Source organism: Accipiter gentilis, chromosome Z (genome assembly GCF_929443795.1).
Source record: "Accipiter gentilis chromosome Z, bAccGen1.1, whole genome shotgun sequence".
NCBI lineage: Eukaryota > Metazoa > Chordata > Aves > Accipitriformes > Accipitridae > Astur > Astur gentilis.
This window is the reverse complement of record NC_064919.1, coordinates 75,858,364-75,884,755: the sequence shown is the minus strand read 5'-3', so window position 1 is coordinate 75,884,755 and position 26,392 is coordinate 75,858,364. Positions and strand designations below refer to the sequence as shown.

The following is a 26,392-nucleotide window of genomic DNA, read 5'->3' as shown; positions in this document are numbered from 1 at the left end:
TGAAATGCACCTTCTAAATTTTTTAAAAGCATAAAAATATTTTTTGTCTGTCTCTGTTATAGAATTTGGTGAAGAGGAAGTATCTGTCTTGACTAAACATTATGAAGTCATACTAGAAGCTGCTAGTGTGAAAATAGGTGAAATAGAAACTGAATGGAGCATGTTGAAATTAGAGCTGTATAACAGGTAATAAAAAAAACTTAATTTGTTTCTGTTTATTGTTTTACTCAAAAGGATTATGGAAATACATTTAGTGGTAGTTATAATTGTATTTCTTACCATGCTTTTTAGGTTTCAGAACATCCAGATCTTGACATGGGATTCAGTGAATTCAGATTACTCAAGGAAGTATCCCAACATCCTGGCATTGGTAGATTTGATCTGAACTCTGCCAGCAAGTTTGGCTGAAACAGAGCGAGGCTTTAGTCAAATGAAACTCACCATGATGCATTTACATTCTAAACTAAGCTCTGAAAGTGTGACGGATCTTATGGTAATTCAGATGAACTCTCCAGATATCAAAAAATTTGACCCCCAGAAAGCTATTCATTTGTGGAATGTTACTTGGCAGAGAAATAGAAGACTACAGGGAGGTGATATGATGACAAATGAAAGACCAGATTACTCTTCTGAGTTTGATTTGGAGAGTCGCTGTGGAAGTGAATAGATGAATATTGTTACTTTTTATTTTGCAATCTTCTTGTAACATATATGCACACTTTAATAGAACTCCTTGCAGGGTTAATGAGTATAACATTTGTATTTTTTTCATAATGTATTATAATGTTCAAATTTGCCTTTTCTTTATGTTCACTGCTGAATCACCAGTAGATGTTTACATCTGCTCTTCTGTACCCAACTTCTGTAAATCTGAAGACAATGAACAAAAATAATGGAGTACATTGTTACCTTGGTGGACAGAGGGATTACTCATAACTTCTATCTAATTGTTTCTTGCATTTAGCTGAGTCATAATATATTATAACCACTGGAGTTAACTGTCATCTTATCAGTCTTTAATAGTTCAAGAATCTTCATTGATTCTGCAAACTTTGTTTTTCTTTCGATAAATGTGTGGAAAATCAGTGCATTATTTCTGTCAAATGACTGCTTGACCTATGTAGGCTATGAATTTTGGGTCATACCTTCTCTCCATATCCGTATGTGTTCTTACTTTTTATTCTCTTGTGGTTAAGGTCTAATATGACCTTTCACAGCTTTTTGTCAGACTTGTCTTTCAGAAGACTTTCCTACAGAGGCAGAACAGATCCATTTTGTATTGCCGATTATTAATGCACAAATCAGTCTTCCCATAGAAAATAGTCTTACAGCTAGGATATGACTAATACACTTCACAGCATGAACCACTTTTATTACCTGTAAAAATGTTTGTGAGGGTTGCAGTAAGAATACTGTATCTTGATTTTTAATTTAGGAGCTGAGAATGAGAATCGTTCAGAGAAGTATCTGATTTCATAACTTCATACTTCTACATGTTCTAAATGCAACTTTCTACTTGATAAAATTATCAATAATCAAGGTAAAGCATAGCAGCACAGTATATTTCTACCATCAAGGAAAAAGCAATGTTTTATATCACAAGATAGCTAAAAATGAAATCCTTCATGACCCTTCTTAGTTCTTCCAACAGTGATGAAGATGAACTAGAAATAATTGGGGAGAAATGAATGTGAGGTCATTCACCTTTAAATCAACCCTTTTCTAATCAGGCTCAACTCTCTACTTTCAATATAAAACATGTCTAGTAATTGCAGAAGATATACTATATGTATATACGCACACACACACATAGTCTTATTTTGTGTGTCTTGCATATATTGCATATCTTGCATATATTCATGCTTCTTCTAGGTCTAAATAGTATGTCAGAAATAGAGTAGGTTTTGAATGCATGCCTCATTAAGGGATGTTAGTCCACTCAAGTAGAGTTAATCTGTGGGGATCAGAAAAAGATATCAGTACTGTGCATTCTATGGTTGATTATAAAAGATCCATCACTGAAGTATCTTCATTTGTGATTTCTCAGATAACAAAAATGTTTAGTTATTCTTTATCTAATAAGCAACAGGATATACATTAGAAAGGGTACATTATTAGATAATGTGGCATTGCTAATTCTAAGGATTTTCTGTTAAGTCACTGTTACGACCAGGGCTAGACAGACCAGGGAGTCATGTTTAATTCGGAATTCTGACAGGCTAAATTAAGGTGAAATGGCACCAAATGATCAGTTAAAGATTTTATTCATGGCAGAAGCAAACTGAACTGGGGAGGCATGATAGTGGGTGGTGGAGTTTCTCACAACAGGAATTGGCATGGAACTACCTCAGTGACCTGTGTAACCCGTGGTAACCACATACATCAATTCAGGGAGGTAGATCCCTCCCGTTGAGTCACGAGGTTCAGAGCAGAGTCCATTGCTTTCTACACTCCTTCTTAGAGAAGGGCCCAGAGGCAGCTGGATCCACTCCTAGTCCTACACTTGGTCAGCGGTTTATGACTTAAAGGGATGTGGTGTAGGAATTTTGGAAAAGGAAAAAGAAAGAGAGAGCGAGACAGAGAAAGAAAAAGGAAGAGAGAAAGATTTCACTGGTCCTGGGTCCAGCGTTGGTTCAGTCAGCCGTAGGGTCCAGTTCCACTGGGTGCACGCACCTGAGACTTCATTTTGTGTCCTTTTATAATCTCCTTGCCCCTCCTTTGGGTGGGTACTCGAATTCATTAGGCTAATGAGCAGTTTGTGAGCCTTTGGGTTTGGGGGTCATTTGGGGAGTAACTTCCCCTTCCCTGCAGACCATCCAGAACAGCTTATCAGAACAGGGAGCTGTGCACCCTCCAGCATGACCTCCCCAAGCTGTTGCTGATGTCTGTGCTGATGGGCTCTTCACCTGTGGTTCCTTGCTGTACAGGGTTTGTTGTTATTCAGAATTTGTCTTTAAGCAGAACTTGCCTCACCACAATGTTTGAGACATTAACTCTTTCAGTCTCTCACAGTCACATAATACCAAGTTTTTCCCCTCAAAGTTTTCAAATGGGAAGATTTTAACAATGATGAGATTGGAAAAAGTTTGAAAATGTGTCCCCAGAATGTCAACAACAGAAGACAAAGAACAGAAGTATATTTAGAATCTATAACACTGAAGTCACTTCTATGATGCTTGGTGGCAGCATCACATTTTTAGTATTTGAATTGAAGATAATGGATACATTGCCCTGGGAAAAATAATACCAAAATCTTAGTATCATAACAAGTATTTGGAAGGGAATATCAGGAACTCATCCATGTCTAAAAATGGGACTAGTCAGACAATCTGTATCCAGTATTTCCCCCTTGTTCTTTTTTTATAAGCTTTTAAAATAGTCTGCTGTAGAATGTGTGATTTGTTTTCCTTAGTGCTTTGGTGTCCTTCTGATTATATGTTTTATTACTACTATCTGAAATATTTTTGCTGAAAATAAATTTTATCTCCTATCATTCTTCCTAACTGCAGCTATGGAGAGGGTGTTATCCCTATCCTCTTCGTAACATTTGGTTTTAACTGGAAAACTACTGCTATGTCTTCTCATCATCTTCCTTTCATAGATGAAACTAGCAGAATTCCTTCAGCCTTGCCTCTCAGGACATGTTTTCTAAGCCTGTGATGATTCTTGCTGCCTTCTTCAGGGCACTCTTTAGTTTCCATACATCCTTCTAGATCTGCAAATTCCAAAATTGTATGCCAGCAGAAGATTTAACAGCTGAAAAGAATGCACTGGATTATTTCCAGTGTCTTCCCATGTACTTTCTGGCAATATTGTAATCTGCTATAATGCCCAGAGCCTTTTCTACAGAAATTTTACTTTGCCAGTAAGATTTCCATTGTGACATTTATGCAGTTCATTATTTCATCCCAGTGTGGCACTTGACATTTATTCTTATTGGATAGTGTCCTTCTTAGCCTAGACTATACCTCAAATTTGTAAAGTTCACTTTGAATTCTAATCCTGTGCAGTTTGTTTCTTCAAAGCACTTTGATCTGTTTCCAGTGAAACTTACTGATCTTGACCATCTCTCCAGTTTTTAAAAAGCTTTTTGAATTCTGATTCTTTTTCCAAAATGCTTGCTATCCCTTCTAATTAAAAGTGTTTCCACAGATTTAATAAGTTAATTTTCTAGTCAGTCTCCGACATAATTCAACAAAAACCTGTTGGGTTTGGTTTCTTCTTTTTTAGACTTAAAAAGATATTCTAAAGAGCATACTTTTTTTTTTTTTTTTTTTTTAACCAGTCTTGTTAGTAGACAAAGTTGATTCTGGGAACTGTTTCCCCCTTCTTTCCCAGAAGACATTATTTCATTTTACCACTTGCAGGGTACCATTTGCAGATACCAGTATTCTTTTCTCAGCACCACCTGTGTAGCTGCCCAGTCATAACATCTCTCCATGATTATAAAACATTGGCAACTCCTGAATTAAATTGATGAATCACCTTTTGTCCTGTAATATAATCAGATATTCAAAACCAGTTCCATGCTCTATGATATAAAACCAATACATTAAATCTAGACAAAATATTTTAAAATACATTGAGGAAAGTTATTTGATATCTTTTTTTATATGCTTATGAGGGGTTTCCTCTCTCTCTGAGACTTCCTCATTCCTCCTAGTTATGTCACGAGGAGGAATTAGGTCACACTCCATTTGAAATTTTTGAACTATTACAACTTTCTGAAGACACTTTGGAATTGTCCCACCTTGGATGTTTCAGGAGAAGGTAGTAAAGCAAAAGAAATTACACTACAGCACATCAGCAATTCTATAATTAATAGATAGAAAGTAGCTTAGCTCTGAATGAAAGAGAGGGTTGTTTCTTCACATTTACCACAGAGGAATAAATATGGGTAGACACTGCAGATCACCTGACAGTGCTTAAATATCTCACAATAATTCATGTTTGCCATAGGCTTGCATCAGCTAACATCAAATTTACCTGAAAACTATGTTCTAGCATGTTTGATAATCCAAAGTTCTATAAATTGTGCTTAATTTTTTAGACTCTAAGCCTTTAATCCCATTTCTGACATTATCTCTTGGTTCAAGTTCTTTAATTTCCTCACCCCTCAAATATTTTTTAGGTATGTTTCTGAAATCATGTAACCTCACAAAAAGTGACATGAGGATATGAGTATCCTTTTAGAATTTCATGCAGAAAACCAGAATTCAATTTTGGTTTAGGAAGCCAGAAACTCATAGGAAATACAGGAACAGCATTTTTTATTGTCATATAGAGAAATCATAGTAGGAATTGAACAGTTTAAACCCTGAAATAATGTGAGAGGAAGAAGTTAGATTGCCAGAGTACTGGGGATCAGATGTGGAAAGGGAAATGTTTAGTAAACATGAAATAAAAATTATCGTAGCTGGACTTTTCATGGTAAAACACTAGACAATTTGAGACTGCAGATAAGATGTAAAATTTTTTTCCTGTTATTTTAAGATAAAGTTTTCACTGGCTCCTTGGTGGACAATAGCCTATTCTCCTCATGAACCACTAAAAAGTTACCAGGTTTATTGAATCTTCTAAATCTCACAGTAATGATATTTCTGTGATATAGGCTTTATTGTGCTATATGGAAATCATCTGATTCTTGTGGCTTGAAGTTCTCATCAAAATAAATGTTTCTGGTTACCTTAACATTATGAAATCAGAATCCAAGGTGCTTCAGTAAACAGCCTAACTCACATGATTTTTAAAAGATGTTCTGCCTCAAAGTTGATAATTCAAAAACCTTCAAGAGCTGACATCAGAGCACTGTTACCAGTCTGCCAGTATTTCTTCCCAGCTTTTGCTTTCATGCTGAAATCTATTGTAGGACATAAGGCTTCAAGTCCAGGTCTTTCTCACTTCCTTCTTCTTGTCCCAATGGACTTTAAGCTTTGCAGATCTATTTTTTTCTGTTCTCTCCAAGCTTATATATGTATCAGATTTCTCTGCTGTATTAAGATGTGCTGAGGGCATTACTCCTGTTTTTCCTGATTGGAGGCAAACAGGTCTACAGATATAGTAGACAATTAATTCAAATTGGCAACTTGATTTTGAATACTGACATTATAAAATTAATGTTCATTCACATTCTTAATATTCCTACCACTTAAATCTTTCTTCATAAACTTAACAAACTTCACTTCACTGTTCCATTTCAAAGAAAAAAAATTGTTAGCCATAAAATGTGCACAGCTGTGCCTTTTCAAAAGGAGAAGACGTTTGGCTGTAAAACAGAAAAAAATTAAGTAAGTCCTTCCAGTATTTCACTGATTGCATTTGCCTTTAAAGGTAATCTGAAAACTTACTGTTTTGATGCTATGGAAGTGATCATAACCTGACCAAATCATCTTTGTCTCTCAAAATTTAGGTTATTTGAAACTTTAATTTTACATTTTTTGTCATTAACTTTAGAGGTTTTGCAGTGAATCCTCACTTAGCCAGCAAAGTCCATTTCTGAAAGAAAAGACTCATATCTGTCTGTTAAATTTTAGTTTACATAATTTTGTCTTTTAATCCTGTGCATTAAGTTTGAAGTTTCTATTTGTTTATAAGCAAATCCATGCCTATTTTAAAAAACAAATAGGATTTTTTGCACTTACTTATTTTTATCTTATGATTTCTTTAAAATAAAATTCATGGAGCTATTTATAACTTTTTTATAAGTAATTAAAGCTTTTTAAGCAATTCAATTTTGTTTCAAAGTTTAACAGACAGTCATCTGCGTTTCCATTCTATTCTCTAATACATGCTTACTTTCAAAGAATAGAGGTAGTTTTTTGGTTGGTTAAAATAGAGCACACCAAAAGAAAAGATAGGTAGGTATTCATTACATAGAAAATGTGTGTGATTGGTATTTGTGAATTCAATAACTCATAAATTGTCAGTGTGGATTGCATGAAAATGGGTTAGTGATCACAGTGCAGATCAGATTTATTAAAAGAATTGCAGTGTATTGGAATATTTTACATTTTGCTATTAGACAGACCACACATGATTTATTTTGAATGAGAAAATTTTATGTTTTGCTTGAAAGGTATTACCACTATCAATAGTATATAATAGCAAAATAAATAATTTTCCCATATGGCCATTTAAATAAAAAAAATAGAATTCCTTTAACAAAAGAAGTCTATTTAAAATGGTAAATATATTTTTTTAATATATTGTCTTTCTTTTCTTAGGTTTTATACAAGAGAAACTATTTATTGACATTTTTGTTGACTTGATTAATTTGAATCTTGGAACAAATTGCCTTCCCGATGCATGGATGAAATTAACACTTCCAGACGTAAGTTAACCCCTATTTTCATTTCAACTGAAGTATTGGTTTGTGTAGAAGATGCAGTATTATCCTTACTATGATAAAGTCAAGAGTATAACTATTATAGGGCATTATCTATTTTTCCTTAGAAGTCTTCTGTTTCACTAGAGAAAGAGTCTGGAAGCCACTGTGCCAGAAATAAAATGTTTTTGTCAGCGCTATGTTTATTTATGATTTTCAGATTATATCAGTTCCTTAGACACCATTGAAAATTCCATTTCCAGGAGTTAAAAAAGACTGTTTATGTTCTTCATTCCAACACAGGAGAATAAAATCTGGAGCTGTATGACCTTAAATTTATTTATCCAAGATTTTCAGATTTAGGAACATGAAAATTTGTAATTTAGTCTTATCCAAATCATCCATCACTGAATTCTCTGATTAATTTTACTTTCAGATGTTGGTGGTAAGCGTATGGAATGAAAAGATTTACTTGTTTTAATGTTTTTTGATAATTATTTCTGAAAGTAAGCCATGATTCACTGCAGGATTTTAATTGGATTTTACATGGGGGAAACAGCCTTATTCACATATTTTTCACACGGATGAACTGCATGAGTAAACCATTTTAAAGTTTCTGAATGATGGATTTGCACTGAGTTTAGTGAAAACTAGGCACCACTGTCATCATCAGTAGATAAAAATCTAATCATACCACAGGAAATTAATTATATGAGTAAAAAATTGTTTATTAATAGATGACATGCATGTATGCCTTGTTCTTTGTGCTTTGAGAACTTTTAGTGCTTTTAAGTACTATTTTTATTTTAATAACATAATTTTCTTTCCTCAAAAGCACCATTTTTAGATGAGACTTTTAAATTTATAGTGAAGGCAAGAACTTACATACAAAAGGAGATGCATGAAGCATTATATAAGGTAGACATTTATTCTGCACAAGCTATTCTGAACTGAACTCGCCATTTCATCATTGTGTGACTTCATAGAATTTCAAATAAGTTTTCAAATTCTAATAAGTGGTACTGTACCTGCCAATGTTAGGGCAGATGCCATCTACAACATTACCAAATTGTCTTACTCTGTGTTGCCCCAGGCCCTTATTCCTGTAAACACATTGCTTCTTTCTTGAACTCCAGTCTGAAACAAACCAGACACTTCCCTTGATAAGGAATTCTGGATGTGGGGCAGGAGATAGTGTAGAGATACATAGTAGGGTCTCACCACACCATTAGTGCAGAAATGAACTGTGCCAATTTTGTTCCCTCTATCAGATACAGCCTTCACAATGCTCTGTCAGGAGATTTTACATGTATTCTCCTATCTGTGTTCTGTAACCCACTCTGCTGTCCACATACAACGTCTTCAGTGGTAAAAAGAGACATGCGGCAAGCAGCAAAGCAGCTTTTCTACAACTGCTTTTTTCTAACTTAAAATAATGCTGGAGCACAGAAAAGCCACGTGGTGGACACCCATTAGAGTTAGCAAAATAGGGCCAAGGCACAGGCCCAAGCATTTACTAGGTTTTGTGCTCATGCTGCTAAATTGTCCATTCAATGCTTAGTGCTCTCCCAGATGGAGGACGGTTCAGGGTTTAGCATGTACTAAGAGCTGTTATCTGATATGCAGTTTAGATAGACACACCTGTTTGGGGAGTACGAGTATTTATTTAGAGGGCTGCACAGGCTAACTGGGCCTGTTTTGTTTAGTGATACATGTCCTTCTATACGTCTTTGAAATCTCACTGCAGAACCATGTCCATCCTAACCAGGAAAAAGACCTAAGGAGACATAATACATAGAAAGGGTATTTTTATGCACACATGTTTGACAGTATTTATTATTTTGTTTTTCATAGTTACAAAATCTGGCATCTGCATTCACAGTGAACTCAGAACTTACTGACTGGCGCAGATTCCTGCTAGCAGCAGCACAGCCTTGGCCAATACCATCTGTGACACAACTTCTCAAAACGCTGCATAGCTTCAAGTCTGTTGATGTAGCTGCATCAGGCTTTGTTACACAGGAATACTATATGCAGGTTATAATTCTTTTCTCTTTTGAATAATATTCTTTTGTTAAACTCTCTTTTGAATGATATTATTTTGTTAAACTCTCGTAATTGAATGATACATTGTTTAGTTTATTCACATTCAGAAATTCAGTCTGAATTTTAAATGTTTTGGGTTTTGAGGGTGCTTTCTAGTGAAAATTTTCTTCAGAAAATTGAAGGCCTGATATCTATCTTACCCATAGTTCCACAAATCAGACTAATTAAGCTTCCTTTTTACTTCCATTTCCTACTTTCTCCATAAATTAATTTCAAGTGAAAATCCTTCCTCATCTAAAGAAACTATTCTGTGCTATTAACTTGTTTGACAATGTATCTATAAGACAAAAAATTTGCCCAAACAGAAATAAGTATTTTAGTTTGGGCTCACCAGCCCTACTTTAATTAAATATTTCTAGAATATTTCTAATAAGGAATTTTTGCAAATGAAAATTGTTTTTCAGACCTTGAATACGCAGAAAATTATAAAATTCTTTGATCTATTCTTTTCTCTAAAGACAAGTTCTCTTTGAACTGTTGCATGGGTCAGCGAGGTTTTTCAGGAAGCAAGCCTCATGAAAGAGTATTAAGAATGCATTTTTCTTCTTTTAGCAAAATACTGCTCATTAAATTTTCACTTACTTTTACTTTGGATTCTTAATCATACTTAGGATGGCTGCTGGTTCATTCTTCTAATGCATACTAGCCCTATATATGATATATATTTGTGTATCGACATGTATATATATGTAGATATATATGCATGTGCATGTATACACAAAAGTTCTACAGTTCTGTCAGTTTTTATTTGTTTGGTGATACTAAAATAATTTTCAATCTGTTTTAAATAAATTTCACGGAGTCTTTATTGCGGTTTGTTTTCCAGTCACCTAGTATTAGTTTTCTTCAAAAATTAAGTAGAAGCTGTGTTATTCCAGAAGCCTGTTAGTTTCAGAACTACTTTGATTAATTTAAAACTTCCAGGAGTGCCTGCCAACCCTTACCCACCCCAGACTTGCAAAGAAACAAATTCTGCAAAGCCAGAAAACCCACAAAAGTGCAGGACTATCTGCATCTATTTGTCTATTGATGTGGTGATTTTTACTCAAGCGTGACTTTAAAAATATGATGCAGTTACAAGACATGCAGACTGAGAATGTACATTTTTAACACAGGATTCTAGTTCAAATATTAATGGAGCAATTCTTTTACTCACTTCAGGATTGGAATTTGCTCATATTCAGTCACTGATAGTAAATATGCAATGGTGTATACTCATTTCTTTATAGACCTACCCCCGTTAGTTCTTCCAAACTTCGATGAGACTAATGATGCTGAACCTACAGTCTCATACAGTTCCTTAATGACTAAAAAGTACCCAAAAGATCATGCACTTACATGCATTCAAAATGTCATGAAACTTTATTTATTTTATTTTACTGTCTTAACAAGAAACAATGACAAGCAATGTTCATTGAGAATAACAGGAAGAACCTTCCATGGGAATTTGAGTTGCCCCAGCTGGCCCTTCTATCTGCACCTTTACTAGTAAACTGCACAGCGCTAGGGAACATCCCCAGGTAATGGTACTCAATTGTCCATACTGTGACATTGTTTGCACAACCTGGCATGGTTTAACATGGGCCATTTCCAAGCAAGTGAATTTTTCTGTAGGCAGTCTGTTCCTGGCTATCCTGTTTTAGAAGGTAAGATCTACCTGATATTTCCTGTGTGGTGGGTCTAGTATTGGAGAATTGGTTCTGGACACTTTTAATTTACAGTTGTAGGTACAGCTCTGTAGGCATTACGGGACACTTAGTCTTGTTGTTCAGAGCAGGCAAACATGGGAAGAGCCATGCCCCTGTCCTTCATTATACCAAAGTGTATGGACAGTTTCTTCCCAAAGTACAGTTAGGACAAAAGCTATGGGGTAGCAAAGGATACCCTAAAAGGAAGAAACCAGAAACACACATAGAAACTCTGTGACATATTTGCTTCTTGGGCAGTGTAGGTTTACAACTACCTAGTTCATTTTCAATTTTTTCAAGAGCATAGACTCACTTCTATCCTACTCCACTTTCAATAATTCCCAAAGTATCTGTTACAAAGTACAATCAGCTACTTAATTATTCTGATGTCATTGTATATTAATAACAAATTTAGCTTGATTAAGTCCAGGAATTAAGCTTTTAGTAATCTGTCTGTTGAACAATGATAGAGCATAAAGATCACTTTATTTTAATGTGTGAAAATAAATGCCTCTTTTTTTTAATCAGGTTGGCTTATGGTTTAATGGAAATGAAGATCTAAGTATAACAAAAAGTTGCACAGAACCCTTGCCTTTAGATAGGCTAAGTCATCTCATAAAGGTAACTTTAAAAACATAGGTATTTTGAAGAGACCACTCACTATTCTAACCTGAGAGGTCTTATTCAAAAGTTCCTTGAATATCTTTTTTCCCATAACTGCTGCAGTATTTCTGTGGGCTTTGAGGTCAGGTGGTGCTTCAGAATATGATTTCCATGTATAAAAAATTCAAAGTTAGAAATAATGTAGCAAGGAGTCTAGGAATTGTCCTTCAGTATTCTAAATCATGGTCTACTCAGAAAGACTTAATTATTCCTGTTCTCCTTTGAACTGCATTAATTTTGCTACACAGTAACCAGCTTTGTAAAGAATGGGAGGCAAATGATCCTGGCTACTAAGCTTGTGGAAGTCTCCATAAAAGAGGGAGGTAATCGTGTGATCTGAATACAAAAAAATGTTTTGGACCTATTTGTCCTGACACAAGATTTTATTAATTTCTCCTTGTTCCATGAAGGTCCTCAGCCTAGAAAAGAAAATACTACAATTTCTGTTTCCCTGAATGACAGACACACTTCTGATTTTTCTTGATTTACACATCGTCAACACATTTTTAAAGATAATACTACTTATCAGCAGTCATTACTTTATTTCATCCTTTTCTCTACAGACTTTGATTTGTATTTGATTAAATTCCACTTGTAGAAATTAATATACATATTTTTGTCTATTTATAGTTTTTCTTCAGTTTATTTGCTGATAACAGGAAAGATCCTGCTCTGCTCAACTATACTCAGATGCTCCTTTATTTTGCCTCCCACTCTGATCCAGTTGAAGGTGTTTACAGAGCACTTAGCGTTGCTACTGGAACATATATTCATAGCGAAGAAGCAGCTTCTCTTCCATGTGTGGTAAAATATTACAGTAAAATATTAGGGAACAGTAGTGGTGCTTGCAAATTATAAATTACCTAGATTTCTGTATATTTTCTTATCCTGTGTAGCTCCAGTCATTACAAGTAGTCCCACTGACTTCATGGGAATTCTGCAAATAGTTTCACTGACTTTGGTAATAATACTCAGAAGTACTCTTCCAAAAGTCTGAAAATTTGCATGCCAAATAACAATGAAATCTTAAGATATTTACTGGTAACTACTCCTTGTAGAGATGAACAGAGGACATTCTTTGACCTAATCTTAGACAATTAAGTCCAGCTATCGATCCCCAGGAATTAGACTGTAGTGTGGTTTATGGTATTGTTATCTAAAAATATAAAGCCTGATATTATTGCTGGTCTTACTTTATTTTCTACTATCTTTCTTTGGGTTATGTAGAAGTATATACACCTTTGTTGTTATTTTCAAGTGTTTTGGTTTACCTGTAAATCATAAGGATTAATAATTAATAATTAGTTTCATATGAAATATTTTTTAAAATTATTTTTAGAGCCATGATGACTCTACTGTCACATAAAATGAAGCTGGGGTTTTGAACATTGTTAGTATTTCTGGGGTATGCTCTTACTTTTAAAGTCTCAAATTTGCCATTAGTGCATTGCATGCATCAGTTACTTATTATTGAAGTATAAGTCATTTTTTGAGACATAAAATCTGTAAACACCTTGGAAAGATCTTTCTCTTCTAGATAATGAAATGTTTCACTATGCTTTCACAACCACAGTGACTCTAGCATTTGCCTAATACTTAAAATACAGTTGTACTCTCCAGAAACATTACAGAAGGGGCATTATTTTACCACACAGTGTAATCCTATACATATTCCTAATTAAATTTTATCACTCCAAATGACAAAATATATTATTGTACTCCCTTGTGTCTGCTTTTATTTGGCACAACAGTGTTTTTGTCCATGGGAGAGATTGAATAAGGCAATTTCCTTTTCACATTTCATAGAAAGAAGCATGCTGCCAATTGGATACAGTAGATCTGAACTTAGTTTCCCGTTTCCCGTATTTCAGTGGGAAGTTCTTACTCGTGACGTCACTAGATATAAAGCAACACAACCTGTTCTCCTCCTTACTGTCTTCTGCTTGGTTTGATCTGTTTGCTTGGGACTTCTGTAAGATTGTAGGCAACTGCACTGGCATTATCAGCTATGTGTCAACAACTTGTCTACCTGGACTTCAGCAAGGCCTTTGACACTGTCTCTCACAGCATACTCCTTGAGGAGCTGACGGCTCATGGCTTAGACAAGTGTACTTTTCACTGGGTAAAAAACTGGCTGGATGGACGAGCCCAGAGGCTTGTGGTGAACAGAGTTAAATCCAGTTGGTGGCGGGTCACAAGTGGTGTTCCCCAGGGCTCAGTTTTGGGGCCAGTTCTGCTTAATATCTTTTTCAATGATCTGAATGAGGGGATCGAGTGCACCCTCAGTAAGTTCACAGATGACACCAAGTTGGGAGGGAATGTGGATCTGCTCGAGGGTAGGAAGGCTCTACAGAGGGATCTGGACAGGCTGGATCGATGGGCTGAGGCCAATTGTATGAAGTTCAACAACGCCAAGTGCCGGGTCCTGCCCTTGGGTCACAACAACCCCATGCAGCGCTACAGGCTTGGGGAAGAGTGGCTGGAAAGCTGCCCGGCAGAGAAAGACCTTGGGGTGCTGGTCGACAGCCGGCTGAATGTGAGCCAGCAGTGTGCCCAGGTGGCCAAGAAGGCCAACAGCATCCTGGCCTGTATCAGAAACAGTGTGGCCAGCAGGAGCAGGGAGGTGGTCGTCCCCCTGTACTGGGCACTGGTGAGGCCGCACCTCGAGTCCTGGGTTCAGTTTTGGGCCCCTCACTACGGGAAAGACATGGAGGTGCTGAAGCGTGTCCAGAGAAGGGCAACCAAGCTGGTGAGGGGCCTGGAGCACAAGTCTTGTGAGGAGCGGCTGAGGGAGCTGGGGCTGTTTAGCCTGGAGAAGAGGAGGCTGAGGGGAGACCTGATCGCTCTCTACAACTGCCTGAGGGGGGTTGCAGTGAGGTGGGTGCTGGTCTCTTCTGTCAGGTGGCTGGAGGTAGGACAAGAGGAAATGGCCTCAATTTGCACCAGGGGATGTTTAGATTGGATATTAGGAAAAATTTCCTTACTGAAAGGGTTGTCAGGCATTGGAACAGGCTGCCCAGGGAAGTGGTGGAGTCACCATCCCTGGAAGTATTCAAAAAGCGCGTAGATAAGGCATTTCAGGGCATGGTTTAGTGGGCACATTGACAGCTGGACTTGATGATCTTAAAGGTCTTTTCTAACCTAAACCATTTTATGATTCTATGACTTCTTAAGGCTGTGAGTCCCAGGTGAAGGGAAACATTTCCATTCAATCTTGAGTTAACAACATATCTCTGAGGAGCAAGTGTTATACCCCATCCAACCTGAGAATTTCCTCATGCTTAGTTTCCCACTCAATGTATTGGCTCTGTGAATTTGTGCTATGTCTGATGTATGTCTCACAATGTATTATACAGACAGTTAGCGCACTTAATTCATCTTGGAGAGTCCCTCAGAAACCTAGAAATATTAAGAATTAGATGCTAAATTAACATCTTGCATGTGTGGATTCTCTTTGACTTTATAGTTGTCTTTCATAGGTTGGTGCTCAGAATTGCAGGGCTCATAGAACATAAATTTAATCTTTTCTTTCTTCTTATGCCTTGTGTTCCATATGTGTACACTTTAACAATAAAGTTGAATACAGAAAAAAGAGAACAAATAAAATCTTGTTCCACTGAAGTGAATGAGTTTTCACTATTGGCTTCAGTAGGGCCAGCATTTCATGCAGGATATTCAACAACCGCAAGGGGGCAAAGAGTAAATTATGAGTTGGTATTGTGTCATGTTTGAGTCAAGCTCCATCACATAGAATGACATAGATCCCTGAAGACCTCCAAAGTGGTTTTCAGCACCAAATCAAGAACCTAAACCTTTTTCTGTCTCTGACTGTTTACGTGTGATCTAAATATCCCAGTTCTCACTACAGGTACTGGAAATCTAATAAATAATATTAGTGGAGTATTAATCAGTGGAACATAAAGCTCTATCAGCTCATCTCAACGGACTTTGGTAATACACTTTAGATAGCCAGCTTATAAGTAGGCACTTAACACAGCAGCACCTAATTTGTCTCTTCTCTTTTTCTTGTTCTGGGCTGATAATTGTATTGACTTCTCATTACTAGATGCCTACAGAAATAAGTCTGAAACTTAATGATGTTAATAGGAGAAGATCAGACAAGCATATTCTTAGAGACTTTTGTTACTTTTACTAGCTTCATAGCAAAGACCCTTTTACTTAAAATACTTAGCTTTTGAGTCTCAATAATTTTGTTATTGGTTGTGTAGATCTTACATCTAAATATAAATGGTAGTGGGAGGTAGAAAAACATAAGTGCTGATACTTGTTTAAAGTCCACTGTTGAATGTTAAAAATTTTAAAAGGACTGTATCAATGACTCTGCTCCTCGTGTATTGAAAAAGACATGTAGTAAGGCCACACGTGTGACTGAATCTCAGCAGTCTCTCCCTCCTAATGAGGAAACAAATGGTATGTTCAATTACATGCACTTTCCTGTTGTTGTTACTGGTTAGTCCACACAGTGGCCTAATCAATGAAATGCAGTTTCCTGTTGTTAATGGTTAGTCTACACAGTGGCCTAATCTAGTCAAAGCATTGTTCATCTGTGTGAGGTCCTTTCTCATCTTTGTGCTCACAAATCTCTACGGCAGGTTTTTTTTTTCTCTTCGGCCATCTCCAATAGCACCACAAAGATTCCTCATTGCTTGTTTATAGGGAACTTCTAATTTTTCTGCATAAAGTCTTTCTCACTTTTTCTATGGAGAGCCTATGTTAACTGTTAGCCAAAATAAAGTTCTTGCAGTGGATTTGGATTAGAAAAATCATGCTGTTTTTTTAATGTGAACATCCAGAATTACCAAGTTTGCTCCTTATACAAACACAAAATTCTTGGTAGTATCATAATTTGTAACTATTAAGTATTTTTATGTTTTGTTGCTCTGAAGAATATTAATTTCTCAGTAGAATGTTGGCCAGATTCCTGGAAAAAGCTGTTTATTAAATTTCTACTAATGCCAACATTATGGATATTTCTGGACTCTTGGGATCTATTCCTTCATCTTATAGTTCAGCAGATAATTTTGTGTGAGTTGATGATTTTTGTTTTGTAAGAACTGAAGTTTGGAAGTATAATCCACTTGATCCTTAATGAATGTCTAACTAAAACAGATGACCTACTGACAGACTATTTATCACCAAGTATTATATCTATGCTTTATTTTCTTAGGGTTTTCCTTATACCAATATAGTGCCAAATGAGAAAACTTTAATAGAAGATGAAAAAGAAGTCTTGAATTACATGGGTGAAGGAATAATTTCAATGGCAACTCTACTCAAAGTGTTTCATACTGGAGGAAGTAAAGATGAAGATAATCATAGATTTAGTAATCTGGACAGGGAAGGGAGCTATGATAAGGTAGGCTGGTTGATTTAAAGAAGCTTTTGTTCCTTGAATTAGGTGTTAAATAAATACCTGCTGCAATCTTTGCTTTTCCCCAAATTTTTTAAACACTTAATAAATTGACCACATATTATTTTTCTTAAAGCATTTCATCAAAATATACAAAGAATTAGGCACTGAAGACCTGACACCCATCCCAGTTGCACTCCTTTTGAAGCATCCTTTCATTCAAGACTTGATCAACAGGTATCAAGAATACAAGCTTCCTGTAAGTATTGCTTTCTGGGACCAAGAACTTCTTAAGTACACCTATTGAAATTGGCATTATCTCAGACACAAAAATATAATTAATTTAGATACTGCCAATTTGCAGTGTAGACCAGATATATAGCATAGCAGGTTGTAGATTAGATCAGTTGTTTTGTTTTCCATGAAAACTCCATCCATCAAAGACTGCACTGCTTTCTGACCTATGTTTTTATACCTGTCTTGCTGGCCTATAGCTGCCTACAGGTTTTCTACTGTGTTGTCACATGTGGCATTGCCTTTCCCCCCACCCATTGGAAGGAGCCTGGTTGAATTATCTTCCCAACAGGATCTTACTGCCAGACACTATAGGATATGTGATAGAACACATTCCATCCTAGGCCTACTAGGCTGCAGAAAAGGGTATGCAGAGGTAGTACAGGTTCAAATATTGTTCCCTGCCCTAGTCTAGAGCATCCCTGTTACCTGCACCTATGTTTAAATGTGCATTAAACCAGTTACACATAATGCAAGTTTGGGCCAGTGTATCAACCTATTAAATGTGTTGAACTATGGCAAAAACACATGATATACAGGGTGTAAGAAAATAGTGTGAGGCAAGATGGAAGGATGTTTGCATTCGCATGCCTGAAGATCAAACATAAACAGTCCTCACAAGTTTGAGATGATCACCACCAGGGACATATAGTCTCCCACAAACTGTAAATCTGAATAAGATAAATGATACTCCAGGAGTAACTTGCTATTTCTTAATTATATTCACCACTTGTGAGAAGAGAAGTGCCCAGCATTTATTATATTACTTATAATCATTGTTAGTAAAAGACAAGATATAAGAATAAAAAAATATATTCACTCTGTCTAAGGGTTAAAAATTTATTTACTATAGCAGGAAGAGATACAAAAGGAAAATGTAAGACAACTGAAGACTATAACTATCAATGAGTATCTATCCTGCCTATATTAATGTCTCAGCTAATTTGGGAAGATAGACACAGTGGAATGTTAGGTCATTCCTCACTTCCTGTCCCCATTCTTTCTTCCTGACCCTTTTCATTTGAGTACTGCATTTCCTAATTTGAACATTTTTTCCAGCTTCACTGAACTTCTTCTAGACCAAAGCATTTCTTAAACTAGCTCTCTGTTCTGTACCCGATCCATCTCAAGAACTGTTCTTTGCACAAACACCTCACTGACTACAACATTTGACATAATGCAAGCTCCTCACAAAGACCAAACATGATGCAACCTGAAGTAACATTTAAGTAGTGTCTAAACTGAGTAATGCCATATGCATATACTCTGCTCTTTACAGGGAGGGGGACTTCTTTTTAAAATGTTTTCGCACTAACCAATACCTGAATATCAAGAGCACAGTGTCTTTATCAAAATTTCAAATCTTCCTGTACCACTTTCAGGAGGAACTGTGTTATATAGCTTAAAGAGTAGATTGTAGCATACATTTAAAATCTATTAGCTACCATCTATCACCTATGTTATTTGTGGCTGGTAGGATATGTCAGGGCAGTACAGTTATAAAAATTGTCAGTCTATGAGAAAAGGTGTAGGTAGGAAAAAATTGTATATGAATCTTGGCAGTAGCTGAGGGTTTCAGTGCACATACTCTAGCCCAAATGAGTTTCCATACCAGAGACATTTTTTGGTATGTCTTCTACCAAAGACATACCAGTATTATTACATATAAATAGTACATTTTTCTACTTATTTGGCAGATTCATTGGATGCCTGTATCTCCTGACTTGACAGAAGATGCAGAGCTTCAGTTTTCATTTGTAATACTTAGAATTTCCTCTTGCAAGGGCTTATACTGACTGTTTCTCAAATATAGTGCTCTGTGGTTTCTGTACTTAAAAAGAGAAAATTATATTCCTTGACTGTACTGGTAAATACAGACTGCTGTTTTATGCATGAAATCAACACTTCACAGTTTTACTTTCAAATACTGACTAACTGGGAAAGAGCTAAGACCACAAATTCTTACTCAACATTACAGCAAATTATTATATTCACCAGCAAACAGGCATAGAGACCCAGTGGCCATTGTTTTACGGAGGTTAGGATTCTTGTCAAAAACATACGTACTCCAGGAAGAGTTTTCCTCTGACAATTCTTCATAGAACTATATTTGGTGAACAGGTGAATTTTTTTCTTCCCAAAACATTTCCAAAGTAAGTAAACAATATTTTTAGCACCAATTATTTTTTCATAACTTCTCCTGAGACTATAAAAATCTCTATAAAAATGAAATTTAACCACAGTGCTGTTATTTTGAGATCTTTTACAAGATAAATATAGTAAGTTAGGGTGTGGTTTTTAAGGTTAAAATGTTTCTACTGCTGCAGTCATAAACAGTGGAAAATAAAATGTTTTGCTGAAAACTATAAATGGAATATCTAGCTTACAATTTTTTAAATTTGAGTTAGGGCACCTGATTCCTTCGGCCTCTTGATGACCTCTTCAATTTTAAGCAATACTACCTCTCATAAAAATATTTTCTCCAGGTGAAATATACTCTTGAAGGGAGTTTGTTTTCTCAGTTCATATACCAATGGGCTGGCAACATCCTACATGGTAATTACCTTTCTGTTAGCCTCAGTACAAATGCCAACAAATGAACAAGCTTGGAAATTCTACTACTTTTTCATCTGGTCTTTTCTCCTCTGATTAGAAGTCTTTCTGATCCTGACTAGAACTTTCAAGTGGTTTGCCATTATCAATACATTTTTTTCACTTATCAAATGAAATTTATTCCTTTAGAATAGTTAGACCACACTTATATGCGAGTGTGTGTTTATGACTACACTTCATTACATTCTGAATTAAATTGTCTTTAAATACATTTAATAATAAAAGAGAGACAAATTTTATTAGACCAACTGATTCAGATGGAAGAAGCAAGCAATTCCACTTTTTCCACTGCATATGTTTGTCTATTAAGATTGGTCTATTAAGGACTCTTTTGCAGGCCTGGTATTATTTCTTGTTACAAATTTTGCCTTCTATCCTGAGACCGTCACAGATACAGTAATAGAGAAACAACCACACATTTCAGTAATTTTGCATTTTTATTGTGATAAATTTAAATACGGAGTCTGGGATATATTCTACTTCTTTAATTCTTAATGCTTGCATTAATCAATTATTTTCAGTGGACTACATTCTTATAATTACTGAGGATAGCAAAGTACTTTGATAATTAGCATTCAATTTGTTGATATCAAAACTATTATGCATTACATAATGTTCTGTTACCTTTTTTAATCCTGCTTTCAAATCCTGAATAGTCCTTTTTAAAAACCTCTAGGTTTGAAGATAGGGATATCATGTTGCATTTCTATGCATCTGTGTTTTGAATACATGTAACATAGGCCCTTGCATCAACCTTGTTCCTTCTAAATTAATTGTCATATTATTACTGCTGTTATTGTTGTTGGTTTTGTTAATCATTTTGGTAACATCACTCAGATATTCATTCAAATAGGAGTTCCACTGAGACAGGATTTCTAATAACGTATAGTTAACATGTCTTTATCAAAAAAACATTTATTGGTATGTGTAACAATTATTACAAAACCTGTTTATAGTCACAGTAGTCATTTAATATCACACAACAAACATTCAGAACTCCATGTATCATTTAACAAAGTAAAAATGCTTTCTCTATAGGCAGAGTTCATACAGATTACATTCAGTAAGGCTTGAGGTGGACCGTATAGTTCATAGTCGATGCTTTGGCAAAACAAAAGCACTGCTGAATCACTGTCTACTCACAGGTGGTAGTTGTAATACTTATGAAACTTGAGAAACCTTTTTCATGTGGTGTTTTAAATGTCCCAGTGTGGAAGAGAAGGAAAATCTAACTCGGTGTTTAAATACCTAGTTTAAAAAAGATACCTATATTGTGCTTCTCTTTATTCCATGAGAAAAATCTTAGGAAGTACAAATATACATGAAAAATACTGTTTCTTACATTAAAAAATGATAAAAATATCTATTCATGTAAAAGAAAAATTGTTTGTTTCATTAAACACAGACATAGTAAATCTGTTGCAGTACTATTTCTCCAGTGTTTTGAGGTTATTTAGTTTTGGTTTCCTCGCAAAACTGGTAGTTACATAAGTAAAGTCTGTCCAGAGGAAACTTTTCTTCATTCTTAAATGCTGTTCTGTCACTCTCTTTTCTGCATCTAATTATAAATTTCAATCATACCATTCTTACTTTTAGACTGATATTTAACATATATTTCTGTGGCATTGCTAGAGCATAAAATTTCCACTTCCCACACAATGAAAGTATTGGATGCATCCCTAGATATCATTTGCTCCACAATGATCAGCAGTAGCTTTCTCAAACTTATTTTTTACAGGAACATATACTCGTACTTTATATTTAGAACTCTCATAATAAAATTCACATTCTATCACGCCAGAAGCACTACAGTTTACTGAGATCCCCATCTACTTCATGTGGTAATGATAAGTACTGATAATGAACTTGCTGAAGGTTCCATTTACTAACATTTACTTCTGTTGAACCGGAATTGAAACTCCTTTTTCTGACTCATTGTGCTGAAAAAGGCCTCCTTATACTGAAGTATTTCTTAGAGTCAAAGATAAATGTTAGTACTACCTTCCAAAACAAAGGACTGGTAAAATTATCTTTAAAAATGGTTCTTCTGTATAATGCTCCTGATATTTTGCAAGGCATGTGAGGCATCATTACATACATGCCATTTTTGCTTTTGAAAAAAGGTCATGTCTTTAAAGTATGCACAAAATACCTATAGGAGTATGTATTTGAATTTGAACTATTTTATTTTATAAAAATTCTGACTGGTAATTATTCTCCTAAAGGAAATATATGTTGACAATACCAGAAAATGCTAGGAAGTTAAATTACTATCTATCTTTTTATTAACCATTCAGCACATTACTTTTTAAATCAAAAATTCCTTGTTCATCCTACTTACACAATGGATAGTATTGCTCAAATTGGAAATAGAGAAGATTGTGCTAATACAAAATTATCAAATATTAACAAATCAAACAATGTGTTATAAAGAATGCAGAGCTGTGAAAAAATTAACTAAATGTGGGTGGTTTATGCCAAATGTTAGTTACTTATTTTTTTTTATTTCTGTCTCCTTGGAGTGTTGTTTAAGTTCAGCCTGAAATATGACATATTAAAAATGAAACTTTATTGAAGAATGTGTCTTTGTATGTTCTGAATAATACTAGCTGGTTTAAACAACAGTCTTAATACCTCTCTTTACTGATAAGTTTAAGCTGATGCTTAAGATCTCTGCTTACTTTAAGAACTGCATTTTAACACACTGTAGTTTTGTAAAACTGCTGAAGGCAATGATATTGTGTGGATAACATGAAAATGGCATGATATTAATGATACTTTAGGGACTCTTTTAGAATTTGCCATGAAGAATGTTCTTTCCACAACTGTCACTGTATGTTTATGTTTTCATGAGTGCACTGAACATACATAGTGCTATGGTAATGTTGGTTTTAGTGCCCTTCTGCAAGACATCTTATGTAACCTAGGGAAAGTATAATTTATAGCAATGTATCTCCACTGAAGTTAGTTTTTCATCATAATCTTCTACTCACTAGTTAGAAAGGTCACCCCATGGAAAGACAGACATTATTATTACAAGATTTAAGGTAGATAAGGCTGTGACATGAAATGACCTTTTACTGTTTCATTTTCCTTTTCATAGGATATTGAAAACTTTCTCCAAAGATCCGAACAAGCACAGTCAACTGACGGAAAAAACACCACATGTAAAGACATCAATGTATGAAAAATCGTTGTTCATGAACATTAAGAAATCTTCTTCTTTTTTTTTTTAAGTTTGTAAGAAATGTGTCTTAGATCTCCAGTCCTGCCTTCCATGGGAAAGGATTGTTTGTTGTTGTAAAAGCAAAACCCCATTGCAATTACACATTTGCTGTTACTTTAAATTAAAAAAAAACAAAAACCACAACCAAACAGAAAAAGTTATAGTTAGTTCATATTAGTTCATACTAACTAATCTGATGATAATTCAAAATAAAATTAAACCTGTTTCTGACCTTAAATAGAGCTGATAGTGTCTTCATTAATAATTGGTATAAGAACAGAGTACGTCTAGTTCTTACAGGTGAGCTAAGATATCTGGTCACGTTTTGTTATGTGTATAGTTTATTGATTCATTAATTTTTAATGAATTAAATGTTGTAATCAATTAATTTTTGAAAACTTGTTGCAATTCATAGCTAATAAAATAAGTAAATCAAAACACTGCTTTCTCTAAGATCAGGATAAACTACTAAAAGGACACCACGTACATGAAAATGGAGTGCTGGTTGACAGCAGACATGATGAATATTTGTTATCCGACCTTTCTATTTCTCACCTTCCATTACAGCTCAACTCTGCTACCACCCACTGAAAATCTGCAGGCTCCTCCAGTGCAGCACTGCACAGAGCCCAAGGGTATGGGTGTCACAGGGTCCTGCTCCTCAGTAGCGTCCCCTCCCACCATGTTGCACTGAGCAGGCCCCAACTGAAGCAGTAAAGTAGGTGCTACACCACTTGTAGTTCCACTGCTGATTCTGCACATGATATCGGTAGTGACTAGAATGTGCAGTGGGGTTCCACACAATTGTTTTCGGTAATCAGCTAAAAGTCCTTTTTTAATCAGCACAGTGTATTCAAGGGCACCATAAACTCCAGAGACACATTGCAGGTGTTCAGGTATGGTAGGTGTTTGCCTAAAAATCTCCGTGGCACACGATGACACCTAGCGGATGTTGCCTTCTGTGGGAGGTGAAGCAGAGTCTTGGTGAAACATTCTACTTTATGTACTGCTGAAGTTGTTGCTTCTTTTTCTGTATCCAGTCTGACTCTTACTGTTTTCCTGGAAGTTGTTCTGGAACAGTTTTCATAGAAATTTTCTTGCTAATAGGATGTTTGTGTTTTCTTGATGTTTTATTCAACTTTGCTGTTCTCTTGTGGCTAGTTATGGCTAACTGTAAGACGATAGGAACTATTTGTTCATGGAACTTTTTAACATAAATTTTAGACTACTCTTTGTAATAAATTCCTCTGGAATTCATCATTGAGATGTCTAATAAACCCTCAGTTTTCAGTGGTACTCATTCTTCTGATCTACAGTTTCAAGTTTTCTGAAGATTGAACATAGCAAGTAGATAACTGTGATTATCTGAACTCGGTATACCTTCTAATTTGCAATCTGTCAGCTGCCCAAGATGTTAGCAAACCTTGTGCATTCTACATTGTCTTACTAGCTTAGAAACATAATTAATAAGTAAATACTTCCAAGGAGCCTACTCATAGCTGAACACTGCTCCATGATTCTGGCATATTTTTTTCTGCATTTGGCAGTAATTGGTAACAATTACACAAAACATTTAAAGCTTCCTTTCCCTAGTTTGATTCAGCAAAGTACTCAAACATATGATGCTCTCTAAGAATACAAATAGTCCCATTGAAGTCAGCTAACTCATAGGGAACCACAAACCTTTGCCCTTTGTTGAGATGTGCTATCTGCACAGAATACTTTTACATTTTTAATGTAACTAAGTTTATTACTTTTTAGCCAAGCATGCATGACATATTATAGTAATTGCATAACATTTGCTGATGTTCCTAATGAGGTTTCTAAATTGCCTGCTTGAGGTATAAAACAATTATGTATCAAAAAAGCAAGAGCAGCATACAAAAAAGAGAAACTGGCATAGTTATAGTTAGACAATGACTAGCAGACCTACCTGTAAAATACATTTTGTTTTCTGTCATGATAAAATAATAAACATTTTTTTGGGTTTTTAGAACTTGCTGATGTCAATAATGGCAGGTTTGTTTGTTAATTAAAGGCAGTCAAATTTTGAAAGGAAAGCTGGTAGTCTAGCGGTAGCAGATCAAAGCATCTATATGTGATATATGAAGCTCAGAATAGAACTCAGTAAGATTATCACTTCAGGCAGATAATGTTGTGTCTCTTCACTCTACATATTTTGTGCTAACCACACCGGCACATTGTAGCTAAGTACTATCTTAGAAACAGATGTAACTTTGTTGTGCCCCCACAAACCATGCTAAAACCTCAACATCCTCGTTTTACTTATGACAACAGACTATGATGCATACAAATTAATCTGCTTTGTTACCAGAATCATTTCTTCACATAGCACATACAACTTGGTAAAAATATTATCCCCAATGTTCTTGAAACCCTACAGAGATATATACATTCATACAAGACTTTGGCTTTTTTCTTCTTATGTGAAAATATTATGTGGATAGAAAAAAATTACAGTGCAGTTCTTGCCTTTTGCATGTTTCGGAATCTCTAAATTTTTACTTTTGTTTCATACTTAGTTTCTTTAATAAAAGCCAGCTTTAATTACTAAGTGTTAAATTCTGACTTTGCATACTGCACTTCTCCATGTGAAAATAAAAGGCATTGTTTTCAGAAAGGTTTGCCTACCATCTGTAAATCTGAGTGAGGTAAAAGGTTACTTCAGCTACTGGAAATCATAAATTACTATTTAGGTAAGGTTCCTCAAGTGTTACTCCTTTGTCAGACACTGTTTATATACTTTACCTATGGCCTAGAACAGAACATAAAATCATTACTGATAAAGTTTGAAAGTAAGTGCAAATTGTGGAGCAATGCCAAATAATAAAAAGTGAACTGGATTGCATGGTGAAGTGTCAAATAGTGCATATTTCTGTGTGGTAAATTAAAGGCATAATTTGAAAAGCAAAGAATGTATGCCCTGACAATAGCAACTTATTTTTGTGAAGTTACTACTTGAGTATAATTGAGTATCACAGTAGTGATTCAATAGACTTTTTGTTCCCAGCCTAATGCTGGAGCCCAGACATGAAAGAGCTCCTTGTATTTGTGAAGGGGGAATGCTGAGTACATTTGCAGTCAGA

At 35.4% G+C, this 26,392-nt stretch overlaps 1 protein-coding gene across 1 annotated transcript in view; it reads left to right on the top strand.

The window, feature by feature from the left end:
- Nucleotides 1-23,311, top strand: part of SPEF2 (sperm flagellar 2) — an 89,236-nt gene extending 65,925 nt beyond the window's left edge. The window contains exons 30-39 of the mRNA XM_049795788.1: nt 63-186; nt 292-370; nt 503-659; nt 7,224-7,330; nt 9,179-9,361; nt 11,647-11,739; nt 12,412-12,585; nt 16,970-17,158; nt 17,289-17,411; nt 23,163-23,311. Of these exons, the coding sequence (XP_049651745.1) occupies nt 63-186; nt 292-370; nt 503-659; nt 7,224-7,330; nt 9,179-9,361; nt 11,647-11,739; nt 12,412-12,585; nt 16,970-17,158; nt 17,289-17,411; nt 23,163-23,246 (1,313 nt within the window). The 3' untranslated portion in view covers nt 23,247-23,311. The remainder of the gene's footprint in view (nt 1-62; nt 187-291; nt 371-502; nt 660-7,223; nt 7,331-9,178; nt 9,362-11,646; nt 11,740-12,411; nt 12,586-16,969; nt 17,159-17,288; nt 17,412-23,162) is intronic.
- Nucleotides 23,312-26,392: the final 3,081 nt, after the last annotated feature.